This window comes from Oreochromis niloticus, linkage group LG4, assembly GCF_001858045.2.
Source record: "Oreochromis niloticus isolate F11D_XX linkage group LG4, O_niloticus_UMD_NMBU, whole genome shotgun sequence".
Taxonomy (NCBI): Eukaryota; Metazoa; Chordata; class Actinopteri; order Cichliformes; family Cichlidae; genus Oreochromis; species Oreochromis niloticus.
Genome location: NC_031969.2, coordinates 29769054 through 29788086, shown reverse-complemented (window position 1 = coordinate 29788086; position 19033 = coordinate 29769054). Strand labels below are relative to the sequence as shown.

General features: G+C 39.8%; 1 protein-coding gene across 1 annotated transcript; it reads right to left on the bottom strand.

Moving 5' to 3' along the window:
- Positions 1 to 146: 146 nt before the first annotated feature.
- zgc:195001 (tripartite motif-containing protein 16) lies at positions 147 to 10726 on the bottom strand. Its single transcript, XM_003442612.5, has 5 exons — positions 10574 to 10726; positions 5392 to 5418; positions 5219 to 5281; positions 1303 to 1442; positions 147 to 899 (listed from the first exon to the last, which is right to left on the bottom strand). The coding sequence occupies exons 1-5, from the start codon at positions 10626 to 10628 to the stop codon at positions 495 to 497; spliced, it is 690 nt and encodes a 229-aa protein (XP_003442660.1). The 5' UTR covers positions 10629 to 10726; the 3' UTR covers positions 147 to 494.
- Positions 10727 to 19033: the final 8307 nt, after the last annotated feature.

The window sequence follows — 19033 nt, the reverse complement described above, 5'->3', positions numbered from 1 at the left end:
ACTTTTATGTTTCAAATAAAGGAGCAACACCAAGAGAAAAGCCTTTTTGTATCATTATAGATGTATTCTTATAAAAGGCCTCTAGAGTGTACCAGCGTACCAAGTCTGCTAGGCGGCGGTCACACAGATATAACAGATGAGCTCAGTGTTATTACACAATAGGAGAGTTTATTGACTACATTTGGCACATACAAAACATCCAGACTGAATAAAACATGCAGTCTAGCTCATGCAAAGTCCCAGCTGGATTGAAACATACCATTAAATGCCCATTCTTCTAAGTTTAAATAACACAGATAAATGCCCGTCATTTAGTACGACATTTGGGCATCTCTGGGGACGGTCTGAAACCAATAAGCTTTCTTCATGCACTAGAGAAAGCTGAAATGGTTACAGTACTTGTTCCCCAAACATCACAAGCTCCCCATCTCCCTCTTGACAGCTTTTTAAATTGACCTTCCCTCCCTTTTCCCCGATTTGCTTATTCTACTGTGTCACTGATCCTTTTTCCGAATAAGGCAGAAGGAATTGGTGCCAACCCAGAATCCAGGGAAGACCTTCTCCTGGAGGTTTTCTTTGAATTTGTGAATCAGCCGCACCTCCTTCTCACCCTCTCCCTCCACCAAGAGGAACTTTATGATGCCTGCGGGCTGGTCGACATAGACGCCCATGGTGGAGGACAGGGGCAGCTGGATGTCCACGTTCTCCGCATTGTGCCAGATCTGATAGCAGGAGCCAGACCAGCCGGCACCCCAGGAGGATTTGTTCTCTCCGATGCCGCAGGGTCCGTCCTGCACCTTCCGGGGTGAGCTATCGCTGACCACCCCGATCACAACCCAGCCGTCGTAGTCCACCTCCCAGTACCCTCGATGGCCCAGCAGCCCTTCCTTGCACAGCACCTAAAGGTTAGACGAGGCATAGTAGGAAATTAAGCTAGCTAATGGCTTCAAGAATTAAATGATGAGCAGAATTATTGATTTGATTTGCAGACAGTTTGATGAAGTAATGCACCTAATCAATTTTTTTCCAGTAGATGCACTTCTGAACCTTTAAATTTGCTTGTCTTTAATGATGGTAAACTGTCTTTGGATTCTTAATTGTTGTTGTCAGATCAAGATATTAACTTGGAAGATTCTAGTCATTTTTGATTTTCACATACAGGAAAAAAATGCCAACATGTTGGTTCCAAGACCAAAAGTTTAAATAAAGTTCTGGTTCCTGTTAGTTTTACTTCCTGCCTCCTTGATGGGCCCCTGAGCCTGTTCCCATAATGCCCAGAATGATGATTAACTCCAGGCTTACCTGTGGTGAGTGGTCATATCTCTCAGGTCTCTGGGAATAAGGGCACACTGCATCTGATGTACGAGCCACCTTAGAGCCGCCCTCTGAAATCCACAGCAGTTTCTGTGCAGTTTTGTCATCGAAAGAGAGGGGGATCCAGTCTGAGGAAAGGGGAGGGGAAAAATACAAACTAAGACTGGGAAACTGGTGATGGACTGGTGGCTGTCTTTCAGAGTAACCCAAAATTAAGGACTTTCAACTCTAAAATTGCACTTCTAAGTTTCGAGATCTACCAGGTCTACTGAATCTAACTCTGAAATTTGATTTTTGAGAAAGAAGAAAAACATTGAAAACTGCAACAACAGGAATTTAAGATCAGAATATTAATGTGCAACTTTTCTGTTTGATTTTTGGCTTAAAGTATGTTTAACTGATATCTTTGGATTTAATTGAGGCACTAACCTAAAATAGTAATATTAATGAACTATTTTTGCATTTATTCCACATTTTTGTGTTTTTCGCTCCTCCACTATATAAACATAATTTTGTCATCGTAAGTACATGCTTGTGCAATAAACCTTAAATGGCCAGAGTTCAAATCACTTGCATGAATACTTGAATTATTTATCTGCCTTTATTAAACCAGACTCAGGCCTTCTCACCAAACATCTGGACAGGTGTTTTGTCATTATTCATAGACCGCTGTGTTCAGCTTCTCTTTGTTTTACTTTTCTATCAAGTCACCCAAAGATGTTAAATATCATTTTTATGACATAGAAACTCTGTTTTGTTTTGGACCGTTCCTCTTCTGACAGGCTCCTGGAATCTTAAAGTCACCTTGTCAGGTATTTTGGTCCATCCAAGGGCATCTAGAAATGCTATGTCCCCAGAAACTTTGGCACTCTTGTATCCTCATATCATCAAACTACCACCTCGATGCTTCACTGTCAGCACTGTGATGCATTCAGTGTGAAAGTCGTGGCTAGGTTCTTGCCAAACACGCTGGACCCCTTCTGAGCCGAATAAATTTATCTTGGTTTCATCTGACAGAAGAATGTGCTTCCTGCTGTTTTGTTCCGAACAGCCAGCGAGAGTTTTCTGTCACTGATGTTTTGCAGTGTCTCTTGCACTCCCTGAACTGCCACATAAGATCTTCTGTCCCAGTTTCAGTCAAAACCCAGTACCACCCCTGTGCAATACTTGTAAGTCTATTTTTCAGAGTTAAACTGTAAGCTCATTGACCATGATGTCAATTTAGGAGCCAAACCACTGCTGCGCAGTTTACTTCTGCCACTGCTTTTTCACTTTTCTTTTTGTTTCCGTGATTACAGATTTTCTAAATTTTTGTTGTGTTGAGTTTCTACATAAAAGCTTTTATAGCTGACTTAGCTGTTTTTTGATTGTTTATAAGAGAAAATCTTCAGTCATTTTAGTGCTCTTGGAGTGATAAGGATTTGGAAAATATTGTGAATTACCATGTAGCTCTGTCAAACCCAGTGTGTTATTGGGAGTATTAGTAGTTTATATTAATTAATAACACCTGGGTAAATGTGAAAAATTCTCTCATTTTGGGGAGAGCGAAAGTTGAGGAAAGACTTGATTAATGTGACAAGTGACCCTTCAAAGACGTGCTACATTAAACTGGCAGGTGAACTACGAACACTGCAAACATATGTTTACCTACCTATCCACCCACCCCACCTTACCCTTTTAGCATAATTAATTTGACTTTGTCCACAAAATGGCTTTAAAAAAAAAAAGAAAGGCAGGAATTACACTGGATCATCCCAAGTGTGTGTGGACAGTGTGACAGGCATTCCTTTAATTTCCTTGGTATTAAAGTCATATTTTTCAGAGGGTGGTTCTCTTTTATACAGCCCGCATGAAACAACATGGTAAGAACTCAAGAGGCAGTTTTCGGGATCCATTTTTGGGACATTGTAGTTTCAACCCTGCAGAGTAAAATCACCCACATTAGCTGTGCATTAGATGATCAATGATATTGTAAGTGAAACAGGTGGAGGTCTGTTAGTGGTTTAAAACAAATGACACCAGAGGCTATAAAACTGGTTTTAAATGCATTAGTTCTGTCACAGCTTGATTATTGCTGTGTGATCTGGTGCTTCCAACAAGTAACTCAAAATAAAGTCGTACAATGAGCTCTGCAAAACGACAGAACCGGTGTCAACGATGTGCATGTGATCTGTGCTGGTTAACTACTAGAAAGATGTCGGCCTATATGCTGATGAGTTTCATCACAAAGACACTTGTGACAAGAATGTAAATGTATTATATCGAAGACTGTTTTAGAATTTTAGCCAACATATCAAATGTGTCATATGGCCAAAAGTTAAAACAAGTAATATACAGAAGACTGTCATTTACAGAGCTGTGACAGGATGTAACTTATTACCAGGTTATGTACTAAAGATCAGCTTTATAAAACTGATCTTTAGTACATAACCTGGTCTTGTAAACGGGACTAGAGGATAAGTAACGTTTTATTAGAATAATTATTTTTTGTATAAATTACATGGTACCTGTATAAGTAGGACCAGCTTGTTTGAGTGTGTGTAGGTTGGACCTCAGGAAGAACAGCTAAAGCTGAGGCTGATGCTTCAGCAAACAAACATGAAGTGCCAGTGCCGTCAGATTCTCTGAACTCCCAGTTCTCGTAACTCCTCATGACCCTTATCATCCTTCTCCGTATCCTTCCTTCATTCATTATTGCTTCTCATTACTAGCTTTGTTTGGTAAAGATTAACTCCTGGGTCTGAAAAAGAAAGTCAGTGCTATAAACCTTTATTCTGTCTAACAGACAGCAGGGGCATCGAAGTCTAAGGTTGCAAAAAGTGGTTTATGTAGAAATGTCTGGGAAAAGTTTAATGTCTCAGTCGCTATTTTTTTTAAAAGTCTTATTTCATTCAGCACATTTATTTTGTAAAGTTTTGTCCCATTTGAGTAAAAAAAAGACAAAAGGGTAAACCAAGGCACGCTGTATGCCGACCGTATGACTGACACCCACGTTGAGGACACACCTGCGCAAATACTATTATACTTATAATTTATTCCAATGTGGATCATGTTATAACACTTGTTTGCTGACAACATCAGTAACCTGATTATGTAATCTAACTCGGCAATGTGAGTGAATGAATCTCAGGATTGGAAAAGCTTAACCAAAAAAAAAAAAAAGTTGGGTTATATGAGAGTCAGCCCCCTGCAGAGTGTTCCCCTACAGTCTTTCTCAGAATCAGCTGGTTACTGTGTGAGCAGTGAGTATAGCAGGGTAAATAATATTTACTGACCCTCTTTTAACAGTCTGCCTGGTCTAAACCCCCCCAAACAACAATAACAACCATAAAAACAGGCATCATAATAATAATAATAATAATAATAATGATGATGATAATAATAATAATAATAATAATAATAATAATAATAATGATGATGATGATGACAAACATTAGAAGCAATTATTGGCAAGTGATGAGGCAGTTTTGAATCACTTGACGTTTAAGTGGTGCGCTATTTCTGTGGGATATAACATTTGTGAATATGCTGTTACAGATTTATTTAATAATGTAGTTAGTGACTGGTTCTGGTACACATGTAATAACCTTTTAAATACATATTAAAAAGTGTAATAGACTTATTGAATTTGGTATTAAGTGATCCAGATATCACAGTAGCATCAAAGTCTTAAACCATGATTACTTTCTAAATTTTTATTTATTAACCTTTTTATTCGTTATAAACTTTGACCATTATTATTTTAATCTTTGATCATCTTAAAAAGTTTGCTCCATAATTCTTTTGAATAAAAAAAATAAATAAATAATAACAAATAGCATGGCGTGACATTAGTTAATTATTAATTATTCATATTTTTTTTTGTGTTTACTCAGGAGCTTCATTTTAAAATAAAAAGCCTTACATTTCATGAAGTCAGCCCTGGTGGTTGGTTCGGGGATATTGGGCTCATATGGTGGCAGTGTTACTGAAAAGAGGAGGAAAGAGTGGATAAATAATGAAACGTTCATTTAATTTAATGCATTGATATCCATATGCAAAGACTTCACAACAGCAGGACTCCATGCTGGTTTTTACCTTCTGTAGCACTACTGTTTTTTCTCCCTGCAAAAGAAAACGAGAGCATCATTTCACTGCCGTCTACTACAGACACTGTATATGGAATTACAGCCTGTACTCAGACATGATTTCTCACATGAGCTTATATGACAAAAAGCTGAAAGCTCGACACCCAGGGTGGCAGCGGCGGTTACTTTAAACCTTTTCATCTTCCTCTGTAGGCAGCACCTTCCTCATAGTGTCTGCCAGCACTGCTGCTGCAGTTAATCACCTGCTGCTCTCAACACATTGTAGATCACACAGGGGTATGTGTGAAATGTCGGTTCAGCACTGATTCATGGAGTTCCCTCATGCATTTTGAGGTTCTGGTTTCAACGTATGGGTCTCCGCATACATTTGCTGGGAACACCGTTCATGGCCACTGATGACAGGGGGCTGATTCTAAGAATAAACTTTCTGTGGGATGCTTTTCCTTGGCACCGCTGTGGGCGTGTTTGTCGTGTCACAGGCTCTCTGTTTGTTCTTCCTCCAGTTTGTGAGTCACTGCGTCTTCTGACATTCGGAGAAAACTGTGATCCCTCACCTGCCCGTCCGGTCATCAATCATGCCTCTGCGTATGTCAAGTTACCGTCTCTCAGATTTCACACAGAAAACGATTAGATTATTTTATAATTCGCGCTCATTTACCAGACTGTTACATCCTGGCATTTATCTGATTTGTGTCTAACAAAATGAGACAAAACAGGCTCGTTTCTAAAGTCCTATATGGAGCATATAACTGTGTTCAAAGCTGTGAAGATTTAATGGCAAGAAGTCATAAAACATGCTTTCTTACACTTTTTAAGAAAAAATCAAGACAATTTAATTAAACTAAACCTCACCCTACTTAAAGTCTGCTCTCCCTCCCCTCATTTTTATACCATAAGAGGCTGTAACAGACTGAAATATAGTTTTATGGCAGTATTATGACTGAATCCCTGATTGTCATTCATCTCCACTAAAAATGATAGTAAAGATTTAACGCTTGGCCATTTGGTGAGGACATGTTGATTAAGGGTTGATTGTTCAATCATAATTGTATAAGTGGTTGCTTTTAGTGATCTAGTACTTCCTGCAGAGTGAAAGCTTTGTATGAGTCAGTACATAAAAACTTAATTTGAAGTTAAACTTGTGCTTTTATTAAAGCTATATAATATCTGTTGAATGGCCACAATTACATTACTTTTACATTGTTGTATACTTATTCATTCCCAGTTGCAGGCTTCATAAAAAGTCTTCAATTAAAAATGATGTAAGAAAATAAAAGCATCCAGTGCAGGAGAATTTTTAACTTCACTAATATGACATAATTTGATTAGTTGATTTTAACTCCTTTAAATATTTGTTGGGTGTTTTACGCAGCGACAGTGCATCCTGTTTTATAAAAATCCTCATATACCTGTAAACTTAATTTGTTAAAGGTACTGTTTGTAGTTCCCGTCTGTCAATTTTAAGGTTTTACCACCAGGGGGCAGCGTTTTCCCAGACCACCATTGTACAGGATTTGTTCTTTTGCCTGTTTAAATAAAGGTGACGCTGACTTTCTGCATCATCTTGTGGTACAAACTGCTATCATATGAAAGTACAGCCTGGCTGAGTTAACCTTCAGTCAGTTGCTATCTCTTAAACAAATGCAAAGATGTTTTGAACATGAATTTGTAGTGGTAATTTCTTCTTTTAATAGCATTAGCTCATTTTGGAAGCCTAAACAGAGGAAGGACATAAACTTGACAGGATAAAGTGAATAGATTCATGCTTCAGCTTTATACATGTTCACTTTGATTTAATATATCTCCAGGTTTAGTTGATTTCTATTTTTATTTTTTTTTTTTAAAATCATTGTCCTTATGTTTTTCTTTCTTTTCTCTTTTGTTGTATAGAGTATTTAATGGGATGAACTATAAACTCTTTAAAGCTGTTTTTGATTATAATGTTTATCCTGTGTGCAGTTTAGAGTATTAACAGGAATGCAAATGCAGTGAATCTTGCGTCTTTAGAAAGGTGACTTCTGAGCCCTAGGGGTTTCCCTATGTCTGAAGAATCTGACACACATCTGAGCCTAAGGAAACTTTACCTCTCCGGCCTGCATGACCCTCCGCTGAGGAGGATGCCAGCAGCGTGACAACCAGAAGGACAAATGATGGCCTGGCATAACATCTGCAAACATCAGCTATAATTGAGGGGGTGGCATTGCTTTCTCTGAAATGTGTTGGCTTGCAGTTCTCCTAACTGTGGCTAATGCACCGAGAAGGTAGGGTTTCCAGAAGAGGAGTGGGCCAACTTTAAATGTGTTGGCTTTTCCTCAGATGGGTAAAATAATGTGTGTCACTGGGTGCTTTAATTAAAACCTAAATATATGCTGAGGTATTGTTTGGCAGGAGCTCATTACGCCACAAACAATTACCTGACCAACATCACTAAGGCCAGAGAATTTGATAATTGACTGGGCATGCAGACATATTAATTAAACCCTACTGAGTAGTGGGATTCAGTTACAGACAAGGTTTGAGTTTGGATATTGTCCACATGTCATGATTGACTTCAGCAGCAAGCCTGCCAGTTTACAATGCACAAGCGCAAACGTTTTAATAGACTAATGCGTGCGCATAATGCTGCACCATTGATGGATGGGGCAGACAGAGATTTGGCAGGACAAAGCAGGATATCGTGAAGGTCATGAAGTCATCATTGGAAACTGTTGGAGCAGAAAGTCGCTGGTGACAGATCACTTCATCGGTCTTTCTTTCCCTTCTCCTTTGAGCTCTTTCAGAAAGGAACACAGCAGGTGGGATGGGGACACGATACAAGAAAAGCCTTCAGATTTTTACTGGAATTGCTATTGGACAGATTAAAAAGGGACATTTGAAGAAATGGCCAACAGTCATTAAATTCATCTCCAAATATGATGTCCCTGGCAACTGTCTGAAGGGAATAAACTGAACATCTCAGGTAACCTTGGATATCAAGATCTCAAGCCAGCAGTAAGTAAGTTGGGTTACTGGAAATATTCCAGATCTCTGGCTGCACCGTGAAGGTTAAACCTCTCTGGATTCCTGTCTACACTCAGCAGGATGAACAAGAAAGCCCCGCTGGGATAAACAGATTCCCCAGAAGATTGATGACTTGACACAACAGCAATAGAGACATGGAGGGAACAGAGTGAGGTGTGTGGCATAAAAATATTTAAGGGCTGTGAGGCCATAAAAGGGACGGCTAATGATTAAGCTGCAGGTTGTAATGGATGGATATCTGGAGGAAGCCATTTCTCAGGAGGAGTTTCAGCAAGTTGACCGTTTTAAAACGAGAAGATATTCCCTGAAAGATTTTACTTAAAACTCTGGTGCCCTCCCCAAGAGCGCTCGAGCTCAGCTCAGTCCAGCTGGAAAGGTCAATGGCGGCTCTCCCAGTGTTTCACAAGAAGTGTTTGTTTTGGAGTGTCACGAGGTAAACCTCTTTTTTCACCCCCTCCCCAGATTCCTCTCTCAGTGGGACAGAGCTATCTGCACAGATCGGGTTCAGAACATCCCACTGAGACAGCAAGATCAGAAGATAGTGAGATGAGGTGGAGGGAGATCCAGGATCATCCCTCTAGTTCCTGTCAAGTGTCAAAACTTCCTGGCTAGAGGCCCTATGGGTGACGAGTGCACATGTGAGATGGAGATTGGAAGGACATAAAGTACACTCAGAAGGAAAAGGCCTTTTTGAAGGGCTAATACAAGTAGAAGAGGGCCTCATTTATGGGCTCCTGTAGGCTCCCATAACAAATTTCCATTTTGAATTATTTAATTATGTTTAGAGTATTTTTATGTATCAAAGATTAGCTAATCACATTAGTTAGTTAGACTTGCCACATTACGCTTGCATTCATGTACTTTATAGTGACAAATTAAACTTTAATGGTACTAATTCCTCCAGGAGACGACAAACTGCAGAAGCCGCGGGTGCTGTATGTTACATAAAGGCAAAATCAAACAGCCATAAATAACACCAAGATGAGCTTTTGCATTTTGGTCCTTGAATTACTGTGCAGCATTTCACACTTCATTACTGTGGCAGCCAGAGGAGGGATTAGCAACAATTGAGGATGGAGAAGGAGGGAAAGGGGGTGGCTTGGGTTATGTAAGCTATTATGGAATTGGAAACACTGAGAAAATCCAAAAGAAGCAGGTAGGAAATGGAGAATCTATATGAAATATCTTCCTCTAGCACGAGACAGAGAATGAAGCAGCGTGGGCGTGTTTGGACAGGTGTGTCACGTTGCTTAGGGACAGAAACAAGAAAGACAGACAGAAATACGAGCACTGAAACTGCAGGCGAGGCTGTGACATTGACGGGAATTAGAGAAGAAGAAACGATCACCACCCGGCGAGAGGCTCTTTGTTGACATGATTAATGGACCAGAACAAACTGGCACAATCCAAGGTGAGGAAGGATATTTGGCTCCCAGCTAACGTCCAGGGATGGTCAGCGTGAGGTAACTTAACAACGTCAAATAAACAACATATAAAACACATAATAAATCAGTAATAACACACTGTGACAGACTGTAATTAAAATTTTTACCCTCTCAAGCAGTGTCATGGTTTGAACTGGGTGATAAAATGATACAGCGTGATACATCACTGGGCTCTGTGGTTATTGTAAGATGACTGATGCAATCTAGATGATTGGAAATTTGGGCAGTTGCACAGATGACATTGCACAAAGAGAGAAAATCAGAGTGAGAGAAATATTAAAGGGAATAATGGCTATATTAGATCTATGGCTATAGGTCACCCATGGCCAGCGTAGAATCAGCAATGTGGGATTAAACCTGACAACCCACTGACACGGGGTGGAGAAAAGGCCCTTAAAGTCCATAAGGAATGGTAAATGAACCGTTTCTTAAATAATGCTTTTTTACTCATTCACAAAAGCACTTTTTTCTGTGCCGAAGTGCTTTCTATCTAACATTCACACTGAGCAGCCCAGGCTTCAGTATCAAGGATAATTTGGCATGCAGACTGCTGCAGCCAAGGATCAGACCTCCAACTTTACGATTAGCTGCTCTACCTCCTCTTAAATTGCACTCAGCACAATTGCACAAATACAGTTCAAATGTCATGAAAGAAATATTGAAGACACAATGCTCATAAAGACTCAGGTGAGTTTGATTTCTTACCTGCTTTCTTGGGTACGGGCATGATTCTCGTCTTGCTCACGGCGCAGTTTGGCATCAATCGGAGACGTCCTGTGACAGTGCCTGTGCATCTCCAGAGGGTCACTCTTATTAACTTCCAAATCAGTAGAGAGGGGAGGTGCACGAGTTTGGGTTGGATGTACCGGCCATCCAAAGGGATGGTCCTGTTACTTGAAACTCCTGATCCTTTCTTGGGATCGCTTGATGGAGATGAGCAAATACATCCCAAGTATGCAAGCTTATCTGCATACACATGGACTGAGCACGTGAACGAGGTAAACCCCAGTGCTTACATAACATTTAGCACTGAGAAATGTAAGTATCTAGTTTAAAGAATGGGGGAAAAATATAGCAATGTGCCCAAACCTCTTTGTGTCGTGCGTGTAGACACACAGGGATGTTGGCAGCAGATCCTTTGTGTGCTGTGGATTGCCTCATGTGGCTTCTGTTAATCTATTGGATTTGGCAGGTTTGGAACTCAAAATCTTTGCTTCTTTGTTGTGTTTGTTTTCTGGTAGAAGCCGCTGCCTTTGGGGAGTGTCATTGCCATGGTAGGAGGGTGGCGGTGAGGTCAACATGTCAAAACGACATCAAGATGAGTTTGGAAACGTACAATTTTCTGCCAGAACATTGCATTTCAACATGAAACTCAGTGCTATCCATGCAACCTGTCAGCAGTTTTAATGTTTTATCTAACTGGCATATGCTCACAGCTGTAGGGCATATCCGTGCTTAGCCTTGTAGTCGCATCATAGAGGAGTCATTAGCATATCTGCTTAATACATGTAAGACCAGGAGGAGACACAAATCCCTGGAAGGGCTGCATCAGGAAGCATCTGGTGTAAAAATCTGTGCCAAGTCACATATGTAGATCCATACACTGTGGTGACCCTTTGCAAATAAGGGACTCGTTCTGTCACCTCAGCAACACGATGAACTTTGACTGACTTTTTAAACTGCAGCTTAAACTGACTAACACAAGCTATAGGGGGTTATTTTCTGTACAGAGAGTGGGAGATGTCTACCCACCGGGGAGCTGTCGTCAACCCAAAAATCTCATCTATCAGCAGTTGCTTCAAGCGCACGTGGCAAAGAACTTGGAGCAAAGTGTATCAAAATGCTGCTGCACTTCAAGCTTGTAAATAGCAATTTCTAATTAGTCCGTTTGTCCAGATTTTACTCACATTTCCTGTCAGTTATATTAAATAATTAAATATAACATTAGCATACATTTATAGTTAGTATAGTGAGTGTACTGCAAGTTTTGTGTTTGAAGATAAAATGCATTTTTACAGTATTGTGGAGTTATATGTTAATACTGTTGTTAGCACCATGCACAGACATCCTTTTAAAGGTTCTGTCCTAATATCAACCCACTCCTGACCCAGAAACATCTTACCTGGGGGAAGGAGAAAAAGAACTGGACCTTGATCATTGGTCCAAAGAAACAGATTGAAAGTAGGGAGTCCCTGAATCCATGATGTCTGAAGTCCAGGGTGAAGTTTCCACCATCTGTGAAGGGTCTGCAACATCTGCAGCCATATCATCTGCTGGTGTTGTTGGTGGTTGGTTGGTGGTTTTCCAAAATCAATGCTACCAATTTTAGAGCCCTTCAGGCTTCCATGTGCTGCCAAGCTTTATGGAGATGCCAATTTCCTTTTCCAGCAGGACTTAGCACACAGTGCCAAAGCTACTACCAAATGACTTGCTGACCATGTTATTACTGTAGTTTGACCGGCCAGCACACATGCCTGACCTGACAGGGAATCTATGGGCTATTGTCAACAGGAAGATGAGGAACACCCGGCCCAAAAATACACATGAGCTGAGGGTTGCTATCAAAGCAACCTGGACTTCTGTCTATGGGCCTGATTACCAACGATAACACACATTCAGTGGACGCAAAACATTCAAAGCAAAGCAACGATCCATGGTGACGGAGCGCCGACCACACGGTGAGGGAGTTTTAGAAGCTGGACCTGATCTCACTGACTCAAGAGATTTGATTTTATTATAATTCTTCAGATTAAAATGACAAAAGCCTGAAATATTTCACTTTATGTGGAAAAACAACGTTAACAATCCAAAAGTTTTTTTTAAATAATATACAATTTTGGGGGAAGTGTATGGTAAAAGGAACTTTTTTTTTTCTTTTTTTTTTTTTTTACATATAACTTACTCTACAGCACACTAAAGTGTAAGCAAAATTTTAGTATTAAAATTATTGGCACATCCTGATAATTACAGTCAAAGACGAAATAACTTCATCTCACTGTTATTACAAGAAGAATTTTAATGAGGCGCAAGTCGCAGCTTGGTGATGGTTCCTGTAATACTACATACACACTGTAAGCTATGAAAGCAAATTTCAGCACCTGCTGCTTACTGCTGTCAGTGAGCAGTCTAAACAGTATTGTACTATGACCTTTGGTCTATGTGTGTTTAGGGGTGCTACATTATACACTCAGCAATCACTAAGTAATATTCCAGTGCGCTTTACCCCCCGACCTGGCTGTTAAGTGTCTGATCATGTTACTTTATTGCATGTTAACATGATGAGGCTGTGATGAAATGTATAGCACAATTGGTCACAGGGGATTCATTGAGTGTGAGGCCGTAATCTGCGGAGGCTGGGATGCTTTTCCGGGACTGTGAAGACTTCCCCTTGTAGTTTTCTTAGCTCTTCTCTGATTGACAAGGCAGGTGCTGGCCTCTCAGTGTTTTGTCCACATTTACAGTATTTGGCTCTGAGTATGTATGCTATGAAGAGTGTTTATCCCAGACTGACAGAAGGGTCTGAAACAACTGCATGTTGTTTGTTTTTTAAATTAACTGTCAATCAGTGACAAAAAGAAATATTTCAGGTCTTTTGCTTCATGAAAACCAAAAAAGCAACAATTTAAATCTACTTAATGAGAAGTAATAAGTAACATAGTCGCATTTTTATGCAAAAAGTACACAATCTAAATCTGTTATTGAATATATATCATTAAATATAGCAAAAATGAAAGATGTGACTATAGAGAACAAAGACAGCAGAGCATTAATGTGTCTATAGGATTCGACTGTTTTACTTCATATACTGTAATTTTAGGCCCAACACAGGGATCAGGAACCTTCTTCAGGGTCACGAGACATATACGATCAATTTGTGAAACATTTATTCAAATAAATCATATCAAAACTATTTCTTTTGGGATTAAAAATTACAATCTCTTGAACTCAACATTTATTTACAGAGTGATAATTATCAAAAAATAAATAAAGAGACCAAACGAACAAAAGACGAGAACAGATAGGGTGGACAGGGTCTTCAAGGCCAAAACAAGAAGCCCAGCTTATGAGTCTATGTTTGAATTTTTTAGAAGTTTTTATATTTAATCTGTACTCATCATCAAACACCACTGGAGCTGCAGCTGAAATAATACCATCTCATGCACATGTAGATAATTTAACAGAATAACAATTAGAATCCACCAGATCCTGCATCGCACTGATGAAGCATTGATACTCTGTTAAATGTTAGAGTTCTGGTTTCTAATGGGCTAAACTTCTTTATTTGATTACTCTTTTGTGGTTGATCAACTGCTGCCTCATTCATGCGAATGCAGTCATAGCTAGATTGATAAACCCTGAATTAATTGATTGAGTTGATAACCACCTTTATGTGACCGCTTAGCCTGACGGCCCACATTAAGACAAGTGAAGTCAACGATCCTGGGTATGTCAGTCTTGCTGTGTGGTACAGAGCCTAACTGCCTGGCTAGCCACAAAACAAGAATTAAAGCCTTTATTGTCATTATACACAGTATAAGTAGTTTTCTCTGGTCCCCTCCCCAATCAGACCAGGAGTGACATGTTTAGCCGCATGTTCTCCTTAAATTGCTGGCTGTCTGAGTGGTGTCCCAGAAACGATGTGGGCTTCATAGATAATTGGCAAACCTTCTGGAGGAAACCTGGTCTTGTTAGGAGAGACGGCATCCATCCCACTTTGGATGGAGCAGCTCTCATTTCTAGAAATATGGACCAATTTATTAAACCCCCCAAATATGACTATCCAGAGTTGGGACCAGGAAGCAGAGTTGCAGTCTTACACGCCTCTCTGCAGCTTCTCTCCTCCTGCTACCGCCCCAAAAACCCGTCTCCATAGAGACTGTGTCAGCTCCCAAACAGACAAAAAACAAACTAAAAACCAGCAATAAACAATTTAAACATAAAAAATCAAAAAGAAAGAACAATACAGTATCCACATCTGAACCAAAGAGTAAAACAATGAAATGTGGATTATTAAATATTAGGTCTCTCTCCTCCAAGTCTCTGTTAGTACATGACTTAATAATTGATCAACAAATCGATTTACTCTGCCTTACAGAAACCTGGTTGCAGCCGGATGATTATGTTAGTTTAAATGAATCAACACCCCTGAGTCATTCTAACTACCAGAAACCTCGAAGCACAGGCCGAGGGGGCGGTGTGGCAGCAATTTTTCACACCAGCCTATTAATTAACGAAAGACCAAGACAGACTTTTAATTCATTTGAAAGCCTGATGCTTAGCCTCGTCCACCCCAGCTGTAAAACTCAGAAACCAGTCTTACTTGTTATCATCTATCGTCCACCTGGGCCTTACACAGAGTTTCTCTCTGATTTCTCAGACTTTTTATCTGATTTAGTGCTCAGCTCAGATAAAATAATTATTGTGGGTGATTTTAACATCCATGTAGATGCTAAAAATGACAGCCTCAACATGGCATTTAATCTGTTATTAGACTCAACTGGCTTCTCTCAAAATGTAAAAGAACCCACCCACCACTTTAATCACACTCTAGATCTTGTTTTAACATATGGCATAGAAACTGAACATTTAACAGTGTTTCCTGAAAACCACCTCCTGTCTGATCATTTCCTGATAACATTTACATTTACAATAACTGATTACACAGCAGCGGGGAGTAGACTTTATCACAGTAGATGTCTTTCTGAAAGTGCTGTAACTAAGTTTAAGAATATAATCCACCCACTGTTATCATCTTCAATGCCCTGTACCAACATAGAGCAGACCAGCTATCTGAACGCTACTCCAACAGAGGTCGATTATCTTGTTAATAATTTTACCTTCTCACTACGTACGACTCTGGATACTGTAGCTCCTGTGAAAACTAAGGCCTCAAATCCAAAGTCCCTGACTCCGTGGTATAATTCTCAAACACGTAGCCTAAAGCAGATAACTCGTAAGCTGGAGAGGAAATGGCGTGTCACAAATTTAGAGGATCATCATTTAGCCTGGAGAAATAGTTTGCTGCTTTATAAGAAAGCCCTCCGCAAAGCCAGAACATCTTACTATTCGTCACTGATTGAAGAAAATAAGAACAACCCCAGGTTTCTCTTCAGCACTGTAGCCAGGCTGACAAACAGTCAGAGCTCTACTGAGCCAACCATCCCTTTAACGTTAACTAGTAATGACTTCATGAACTTCTTCACAAATAAAATTTTAATCATTAGAGAAAAAATTACCAATAATCATCCCACAGATGTAATATTATCTACAGCTACTTTTAGTACCATCGATGTTAAGTTAGACTCTTTTTCTCCAATTGATCTTTCTGAGTTAACTTCAATAATTAATTCCTCCAAACCATCAACGTGTCTTTTAGACCCCATTCCTACAAAACTGCTCAAAGAAGTCCTGCCATTAATTAATTCTTCGATCTTAAATATGATCAACCTATCTCTAATAATCGGCTATGTACCACAGGCCTTCAAGGTGGCAGTAGTTAAACCTTTACTCAAAAAGCCATCTCTAGACCCAACTGTCTTAGCTAATTATAGGCCAATCTCCAACCTTCCTTTCATATCAAAAATCCTTGAAAGAGTAGTTGTCAAACAGCTAACAGATCATCTGCAGAGGAATGGCTTATTTGAAGAGTTTCAGTCAGGTTTCAGAGCTCATCACAGCACAGAAACAGCTTTAGTGAAGGTTACAAATGATCTTCTTATGGCCTCTGACAGTGGACTCATCTCTGTGCTTGTCCTGCTAGACCTCAGTGCTGCGTTCGATACTGTTGATCATAATATCCTATTAGAGCGATTAGAACATGCTGTAGGTATTACAGGTACTGCACTGCAGTGGTTTGTATCATATCTATCTAATAGACTCCAATTTGTTCATGTAAATGGAGAGTCCTCTTCACACACTAAGGTCAATTATGGAGTTCCACAGGGTTCAGTGCTAGGACCAATTCTATTTACATTATACATGCTTCCCTTAGGTAGCATCATTAGAAGACATAGCATAAATTTTCACTGCTATGCAGATGACACGCAGCTCTATCTATCCATGAAGCCAGGTATCACAGACCAATTAGTTAAACTGCAGGAATGTCTTAAAGACATAAAGACCTGGATGGCCGCTAACTTTCTGCTTCTTAATTCAGATAAAACTGAGGTTATTGTACTCGGCCCTGAAAATCTTAGAAATATGGTATCTAAGCAGATTCTTACTCTGGATGGCATTACCTTGGCCTCCAGTAATGCTGTGAGGAACCTTGGAGTCATTTTTGACCAGGACATGTCCTTCAATGCACATATTAAACAAATATGTAAGACTGCTTTCTTCCATTTGCGCAACATCTCTAAAATTAGAAATATCCTGTCTCAGAGTGATGCTGAAAAACTAGTTCATGCATTTATTACTTCCAGGCTGGACTACTGTAATTCTTTATTATCAGGATGTCCTAAAAACTCCCTGAAAAGTCTTCAGCTGATCCAAAATGCTGCAGCAAGAGTCCTGACAGGGACTAGAAAGAGAGAGCAGATTTTTCCTGTTTTGGCTTCCCTTCATTGGCTTCCTGTTAAATCCAGAATTGAATTCAAAATCCTGCTCCTCACATACAAGGTCTTAAATAATCAGGCCCCATCTTATCTTAATGACCTTGTAGTACCATATCACCCTATTAGAGCACTTCGCTGCAGGCCTACTTGTTGTTCCTAGAGTATTTAAAAGTAGAATGGGAGGCAGAGCCTTCAGTTTTCAGGCCCCTCTTCTGTGGAACCAGCTTCCAGTTTGGATTCGGGAGACAGACACTATCTCTACTTTTAAGATTAGGCTTAAAACTTTCCGTTTTGCTAAAGCATATAGTTAGGGCTGGACCAGGTGACCCTGAATCCTCCCTTAGTTATGCTGCAATAGACGTAGGCTGCCGGGGATTCCCATGATGCATTGAGTTTTTCCTTTCCAGTCACCTTTCTCACTCACTATGTGTTATTAGACCTCTCTGCATCGAATCATATCTGTTATTAATCTCTGTCTCTCTTCCACAGCATGTCTTTATCCTGTTTTCCTTCTTTCACCCCAACCGGTCGCAGCAGATGGCCCCGCCCCTCCCTGAGCCTGGTTCTGCCGGAGGTTTCTTCCTGTTAAAAGGGAGTTTTTCCTTCCCACTGTCGCCAAAGTGCTTGCTCATAGGGGGTCATATGATTGTTGGGTTTTTCTCTGTATGTATTATTGTGCGATCTACTGTACAATATAAAGCGCCTTGAGGCGACTTCTGTTGTGATTTGGCGCTATATAAATAAAATTGAATTGAATTGAATTGAATATAATGAGACTAAAAACAGCTCAGTAAAAGTGCACATGTACTTAGCATATTATAAAAAACCATACAATAATATAACTTTAAAAATAATATAAATACACAGTACAGGAGTGACACAGAAAAGTCGTCTGGACATACTGGACATCGGTTTTCAAAACAAGAGAAAAGGAGGTTAAAAATAACACGGCAGCATGGCACAGAACTTCTACCGGGCTTCCACGCTTGCATGTTTAGAGTGCCCAGATTTACAGTGTGAAAATGACAGGCCAAAATCAACTCTGTCGTCAAAGTTTGAGCACAACATAAAAGTCATAACTGCTCATAAATCACATGGTGAAAGAAGGTTGGAGCGTCCTTCCTCACATAGTGACATGCTGACATTGGTGCTCTCCAAACACAGAGATATTTGTGAGCAACATGCTGTAGTACAAGCAGCCTGTTTGAGATCTCCTCTGTTCTCCTCACCCTGCTGCTTTCTTCCATTATATTATCTACTGTAATACTTCTGTCATTCATCTTTTAGCGTCTCATGGTATTGAAACATACAAGTGCTAATTTCTGGACTTTGGGATAAATTTGTGTACGTTTCTTCTGAGTGGTTGGTAAAGAGACAAACTGCATTAAAAATGTTAATGAATTTATATAAAATTAAAAAAACATTTGCAACTTTTCTAAAAGGGTGATTTTTGTACATTACATTAGCTTAAACTCAAAATCTTTACCACAGTTTAAAAATTGTTCTCAATAAGATGCAGACTCAAGGGTACAAACAGATCGTGCCACTCTGAGGAATTTGAGATCTCGCCTTTGGATACTTATTTTAAATCACTGTCTGCTGAGTTTAATTT

Bases quoted from the DNA above. Each gene is read 5' to 3' on its own strand.
- zgc:195001 (XM_003442612.5), bottom strand. From the start codon at position 10,628: ATGCCAAACTGCGCCGTGAGCAAGACGAGAATCATGCCCGTACCCAAG. The intron at 5,282-5,391 runs GTAAAAACCAGC...TCCTCTTTTCAG, and splicing joins AAACAGTAGTGCTACAGAAG to TAACACTGCCACCATATGAG. The intron at 900-1,302 runs GTAAGCCTGGAG...TCTAACCTTTAG, and splicing joins GATATGACCACTCACCACAG to GTGCTGTGCAAGGAAGGGCT.